General features: G+C 55.1%; 1 protein-coding gene across 1 annotated transcript; it reads right to left on the reverse strand.

The window, feature by feature from the left end:
- Nucleotides 1-1,095: 1,095 nt before the first annotated feature.
- Nucleotides 1,096-4,607, reverse strand: EVX1 (even-skipped homeobox 1). Its single transcript, XM_054193147.1, has 3 exons — nt 4,169-4,607; nt 2,347-2,597; nt 1,096-1,626 (listed from the first exon to the last, which is right to left on the reverse strand). Exons 1-3 carry the CDS (start codon nt 4,605-4,607, stop codon nt 1,096-1,098), a joined length of 1,221 nt encoding a protein of 406 aa, XP_054049122.1.
- Nucleotides 4,608-7,106: the final 2,499 nt, after the last annotated feature.

The following is a 7,106-nucleotide window of genomic DNA, read 5'->3' on the forward strand; positions in this document are numbered from 1 at the left end:
GAATTAAATAATTTAAAAAAAAAAAAAAGAAGAAGACGCAGCAAGGAAAAGTCAATGAGAGAACTGAAGGCTGAAGTACAAAGGAAGGGAAATCGCCTTTGCTCCAATTTACAGACTGGTGATTGTCTGAAGGAGTTGTGCTCCCTGTCACCTAATCTCTTCCCTTGGCGGCTTGTTAGCGTTTGGCACGGGGTCTCTGCTCACAGAGCATTATACATTCGATATTCAAAAACCCTCCTTACATATACATCACTTGCTAATTTCGTCAGTGTGTGCACGTTTCAGCGACTGATAATGGGACATTGCTTTTTAAAGGACAAATAGCTCTGACCCATAAAGAGGCAGGAGCTCGTATTTTTTCCCTGCCAATTCCAGTCTGCCTCTTAAAAATAAAAGTTGGAGTGAAAGAGGAGACGAAATGCTGGATTTCTGCTCAAAACGAAGGAGGAGACAAGGGAGAGTAAAGAATGCAATTAAACCACGAAAGTAATGTACAGAATGACAGTTTTTTCTTTATGGTAAAGCATTGTTTTTCTCTATGGAGACAACTGGATAATACTGTTGAGTTGCGATCCAGAAACCGCTCGGCTTTGCTGTTTGCTCGTTGTTTTTATTTTCTGAACACGCTGATAGATTACATCTTTGCTTTCTTCATGCGCACAAGCCATTTCCTTATCAAGATAACGTTTCTTTCAAGTATTTCAGATTTTCCTTCTCCGTCTCGTAGGTTTGTGCATAAGGTTTGTTGCTGCGACCCGCAGAAGCCCCAGCCCTTGGTAAGAAGTCTATCCATGGAAAAGAAAGTCCCAGCTTATTTCTATAGCTACCGAAGTGTATTTCATTCGGGTTGGTTTTCTTCCTCTTCCGTGTCTAAAATCCTTCTCAGAGATAAATCGCTAGTCATTTCTTCTTCTTCTCTTCTTTCCCCTTGGAATGTAAATCCTTTTAAGACTGCGCTATTTTTAGTCTTTTTTCTTTCCGTAGGTGTCCACTTCTGGGGAGAGAACACGATTAAATAAACATCGGCTGTAGGTACGTTAACTCGAAGAGAAGCCCGGGAAAGGGGCGAGTTTTTAATAACCCTGAGACGAAGGTTTATCTCGTTAAAGGTACTTCTTCTCGCTGGTCCATGGAAACTGAGGTGGCTTTGCTCAGCACAGAGGGCGTGAAAGTGAGGAAAGAGTCAGTCCTGGTTGTGGCCGAACAGGTAAAGTCTGATCCGGAGGGTCTCTGCGCCAGCCCGTTGGACTGGCCGCTGTGGCAAGCCAGGCAGGAGCAGGGGTTGCCCCCGGCGCTGCTGAGTCCATGAGTTGGGGCAGGGTAGAGAGAGGGGTGCCTGAAGGCGCACAGCAGTTCTGGTCTCGGGTAGGGGTGGGAGAGGACCCTGAAGGTGTCCAGCGGCCTCAGGGGGGTACTGAAGGGAGTGGCGGCAGAGGCCGATGTGGCTCCGATGCCCATGTGGGAGTAGTAGGGCAGGGGCAGGTGGGACGGGAACGGGTACGGCAGATTGCCGGTGGCCGCCGCGTGGCTCATCATGTAGGTATAAAACGCCGGATCGGCCGGGTGAGGCCAGGTCATGGCCAGGCGCTGCCGCTTGTCCTTCATCCTGCGGTTCTGGAACCAAACCTGCGGGGAGAGGGGAGGCGAGAGCCGTCACCCGCGCCGGCCCGCTCCGCCCGACCACCAGCACCGACCCCGCGGCGGCGCGGGCGGGAGGGGGTCTGCCGGCGAGCGGAGACGGGCGCCAGCTTTTGCTCCCAGAGGGAGTTGTCATCACGTACGGAGGGATCAGTTAAGCCCCTATAAATCTACAGGGAGACCCAGTGGAGCAGCTCTTTTAGGGTGCTTATTTTCCTTTCTTCTTGCTGGGTCTTGTCCTGCTGACCCACCCCACCCCCCCTGGCTCCGGGCAAACCCAGCAGCTCTGCCTCCTTGCTGACGTTTTGCAGCCAGAACTACCTGGGATTATTATTATCGGGTTTATTTTCATGTGCAAATGCTTATGAAAAAGGCAAAGGAAAGCGAGATCAAAACAAGATCTGCTACTGCCTTCCTCTTCCCTCCCCCAAGAGCTGAGCCAGGTTTGGACTGGATTGACGGGAGGATTAAAAATAATCTGCTAGGGAGAGGGCGGATTAGCGGTGCTGGCTGGGATGGAGCCGTGTCCCCTCTCCCGCATTGCTGCTTGCTGCAGGGTGCGGGCAGGGCCAGGAAAGGGGCGGGGGGTGGGGGGGGAAGAGAAGAGGGAGGGTTGTGCTGGCGAAGAGCTTTCCCGAGTTTTGCAAGGAAGTTTGGCCGTATAGCTTGATATCGTGCTAATTGGAAACATGTCCGAGCTGTGTGTACCTTGATGGTGGTTTCTGGCAGATTTAGAGCAGCCGCCAGTTCACATCTCCGGGGCCTGGACACGTAGTTCTCCCGGTAAAACTCCTTCTCCAGCCGGGCGATCTGCTCGCGGGTGAAGGCTGTTCGGTAGCGGCGCATCTGGTCGCTGGCGCTGCAGGCCAGCGAGCCCTGGGAGCCGCCGCTGCCTCCGCTGCCCTTGGGGTGATCCCCTCCGCCGCCAGGGCTGCCGGCCAGCCCCTCGGAGCACGGCCCTGCGTGGGGAGCCCGGAGCGGAGACACAGGCTCGGAGGCGGGCAGACACGGAGGGATGCTCCCCGTCCGCCTGCCCAGCGAGGTCCCTTCTCCCCCCATCCCTCCCCGTTCGCCTGTTCTCTGCCTGCCCGGGTGTACTGAGGATGCTGGGGAGACCTCCAAGAGGGACCGTAGGGGAGGGCAGGGAGAAAGGAGATGCAGCACCGGTTAAGGATTTGACGGGTGCTTATTCACTCTGGCTGGAAGGCTACCTGTCCGCCCCCGCCGCCGCCCCCAACACACACACACACCGCCCTGGGGGTGTCTGCTCGATGCCCCCCTCGCTCGCTTCCTGCACTGTGCAGCCGAAGGCGGCCGCCGTAGCATCCCCCGACTCTGAGAGGCTCGGAAAGGCAGGTGTGCCCACCGCCTGAGCCGCACGGCCCCGCGGCCCCTTCCCCCAGCTCAGCAAGGGCCCAGGAACGGAGCAGCCGGTAGACAGGGACCCTGCTCCCTCCGAGGGGGAGGTCAGGCCTCGGGGACTCTCCGCTCAGCCTCCAAAGCCCAGGGTGAGATGTTTCCAACGAGCCTCTAAGGGACGAGAGAGGGCAGACAGCGCTCCCCGCGCTTCCCGGCTTCTTCTTGAAGTGATGGGGAAATGGAGTAGGGGGAGCAGTGGGCTGTTGTTGTTGGGGGGGGGGGGGGCTCTGACGGGGTGGGAAGGTGGGAATAAGGAGTGGGGGCAGGGGGAAAAGGGGCCTGGCCGCTGCGCTTGCTTTCAAATGCAACTCTCCCTCATTGTGCCCGAGACCAAAGGCAATTAATTCATTGGGACCATTTCCGAGCTGGCGCCACCGAGACATAGAAGTGACAAGGTAATTTGGACCTCTCATCTTTTTTTTTTTTCCCTTTTTTTTTTTTAACCCAACGTGCAAACAAGGACCTCGCTGCCGCACTTGGAGCAGGCAGGAGTCGGCGAGCGATTTTACGGTCTTTATGGGCGCTTCCGCACTCGCCCGGGCATATTTCACCCTGAAAAACCACAAACAGCTCTCGGCCAGAAAACCCGTTTGATCTTGCTCTCACACACCACCACCACCCCCGCCGCCCCCCAACACATACAAAAAACCCTGCCGGTGGGGAGGATCGGGAAGGATTTCCTGGAGCATACACTTTCCAGGCAATGGGGAATAATAAAATATATATATATATATATAATAAAAAAGATGGAGGGGGAGAGTGGGTGGTGGTTTTGGCCAAGGGGGCCCTAGGAGACAAGCTGCAGACCTGATGCATCCACGGCGGGAAGCCTGGCTCCCCTCCAGGGACGCGGGGGCTGCCCGGTGTCGTGTCCTCTGACTCCCAAACAAGCTTCCCGGTGGCCGGGAGCTGAGGAATCAGCCGGGAAGGGAGATCCCCCCCCACACACCCCGATTTCGCTGCCCTTCGCTCAGCTGACGAGGGGAAGCCCCCCTCCGGTAGCCCCCTCCCCACCACCCTCCCGCCTTTCCCCCCTCCCCCCCCCCCCCCAGTGCTGCCCCCCAGCCCCGGAGCGGGCGGGGGGCTGGAGGCATGGGAAGGAGTTGGGTACCTTTGCTGTGCTGGTACTCGGCGCTCCCCGTGGCGCAGTCCGGGGTGCAGCTCACCTCGATTTCCTCATAGAAATCCGACTCGGTGTCCGAGCTGCTCTGCTGCCCTTTGCTGGAGGGGGGGTCCGGGGCGGGGGGCTGCTGTCCGGCCGAAAGCAGTGCTGCCGCCGCCGAGCGGCTCTCCGGCACCGTCCCTGTCCCTGGCAGCACCTCCACCTCCTCTTCTTCTTCTCCTCCGCCACCTCCTCCTCCTCCTCCTCCTCTCTCCCGGGACGACAAGGGGCCAGGTCTGGGGCTGAGGCAGTTCCGATGGATCATCTTCTCCTGCGGCTCCGGAGCGGGGCTTCCCACTGCTTCGGACAAATTAGGCACCCTCTTGCCAACTAGAGCGCCAAGTTGTGTCCCTTCCAGAAACATCACCATCTCCTTCCTGGTTTCCATTGTGGCTTTGCTTAAGGGAGGGGGGAAAAAAATCCAGATCTCTTCCCCCCCTCCTTCCCGCTCCCGCCCCAGCCTTGTACAAACCCAGCAACCCTCTCCTGCCAATGCAGAGGAGCAAGCGGTGAGATAGGGTGACCTTGTGATGCGAGCGCTACACTCTGCTGTGCTGCTCTGGGAGGGATCACCATTGCCCTCTTCTTTCTAAGCTGTCATCCTCAATGGTGCAGTCGTCATTACAGTACCACCGGTGACGCCACACATTGATTGCCAGTGGATAAATAGAAACGTCTGCCATGGGGAAGATGAAAGGAAGAGCCGGAGCTAATGGGCTAAATGCGTGTTGCACCAGGTGTAGGAGCCCGAGATGGAGAGGGAAGTGTGAAAAAGAGATGCATATGGAGCTGAGCTGCAAAGAGGTTGTAACATGCGGAGAGAGTTCCGCAGGGGGAAGCCTCGCCTGACAATTAAATAGCCTTTTGACTGCTTTAAGACACCACCTTGACGTAGAATTGAGGCGAAGATCCCTAGCCGCATCCTGGAAGTGAGAAGATACCTACTCAAGCCTCTTCCTTGGATGCATTATTTATTGCTGGCAATCAGCTTCCGCATAACTGCATATATAAGGCTTTAAGAATCCTTTGCAAACTTGAGGATAAGGAAATGCGCTGCTGACATTTGAATGCAGAAATAGCTTTGACTTCTTGTTCTCGTTCAATATGGGTTCCTATTCGTATAACTGGTATTGTTTTCTATTGATTGAGATTAAATCGTTAGTTTAAAACTTGGAAATGCGCTTACATATTTATTGAGTTTTACAGCTGAAAAGATACAACTACTTCACTTTCCGTAACTAGTTATTCTGGCTATCTGCTGTATATCGTTTACCATTATTTCTTCCTTCGCAGTTTCCATTTGCTCCACGGTTCTTGTGCTTTTAAGAGGGTTTTACGTCTCCTCCCCTTTCTTCTTTTTAACTAATCGTTTTGCATAAATTATTATCTGCTTTCAGGAGGAAAAACTGCGAGAAGAAGGTCTGCCAAGAATAATTCAGGCTCAGAGAAATGCAAGTTATCAAGGCCAGAGCTTATGCTAGCTAGCAGATGTTGTTAAAACAGAAATGACAAGGGCAACCATTTGGACAGCACTTGTCTGAAAATAAGGGACCTTGTACCGTAAATATAGCAGCACACGCAGTCTCTTTGGCGTATTATGATATTTCTAATGAGTGCGGCAAGTATCTCATCTCTAGTTAATATTGACTCACACGTGTCAAGTCATTTTCACCATCTGTCGTAACTAGGTTGTTCTAAATTTTTTCTCGGAGTGTTATTGGCTAGTCAGGTTACAGAAAACATTCAACCAATTACGTTCTCAACTTGGTAAGGAATTTACTGGCATATTTGAGGTGACGTTGCTTCGGTGGGGAACAGGCAGCGCAATGGGAAACACGCTGGGATTTTCTGTCTAGCCCTGTGAGCAAGGCGGGCACGATGCGGGGAGACAAACAAACAAACAAACAAACAACTGACAAACAAATAGGATTCCCGGTCCACTGGATGCATGGATTAAGATGTGCCTCTAGCAATAAGCATACTGATTTCAGGGGGATAGACCAGGAATTTTTAGGGGACTACCGCCACCCATCTCTCTTTCTCCCTGTGTAGACACGCAGGCACGTTTCCACGCACACACCCATCACGCACACACCACGCTCCGGACTGCGCTGCTTTTCATCACACATGTGATGTGTGCACTGCTCCGAAGCTTGCCCGTTCCTTGAAAACTCATTGCTAAATTCCCTTTCCCTTTTCTCCCTTGCCAGCCTCCAGACCGCTGTGTGCCCTTCCAGCTCCGGATGAGGATTCGCCGCCCACCCCCGCCGCAGCCAGGCTCCGCTCCGCGGGCGCGGAGCCGGGGGAGCAGGACCAGGTCCGGCTGCTGGAGGAGCAGGCGGGTGGGTGGGTGGGTGCGTGGATGGAAGGATGGATGGGTGGATGGATGGGTAAGGCAGTCTTGTTCTGCCGCCTGCCCGCCGGCCGCGGTTCGCCTGCTCCTGATGGGCGGAGGGTCAGCGCTGATCCCGCTGCGCGGAGCAGCGCAGAGCAGTGCGGAGCGGCGCGGAGCTGTGCAGTGGGGCCAGGCAAGGCGAGGCGGGGGCACTCGGGCAGCGCTGTGCCAGTGTCGCGCTTGTGCCGCTTTCCATGGCCGGCGGCATCATCGCTGCGCTTTGCTGGGGAGCTGATTTCCCTGGTACCTCCGGGGGGCTGTGAAGGCTCGGCCTCCCCCGAGGTCCAGGACATCCCAGCCTCACGGGGAAACTCACCACCAGCTTCCTTCCTAGCTCGGCCAGGTAGCCGTGTCGCAGGAGGCTGGCCGTTGTCTGTGGCAGACGGAGAGGATTTCCCCATTACTACGAGTTTGGGGGCAGCAAGAAGAGTAGTATTCGTGTCTCTTTCTAAAAAAAACAGGGGCTGGGAGCTGAATTCAGAATACGGGGAG

This window comes from Rissa tridactyla, chromosome 2 (genome assembly GCF_028500815.1).
Source record: "Rissa tridactyla isolate bRisTri1 chromosome 2, bRisTri1.patW.cur.20221130, whole genome shotgun sequence".
Taxonomy (NCBI): Eukaryota; Metazoa; Chordata; class Aves; order Charadriiformes; family Laridae; genus Rissa; species Rissa tridactyla.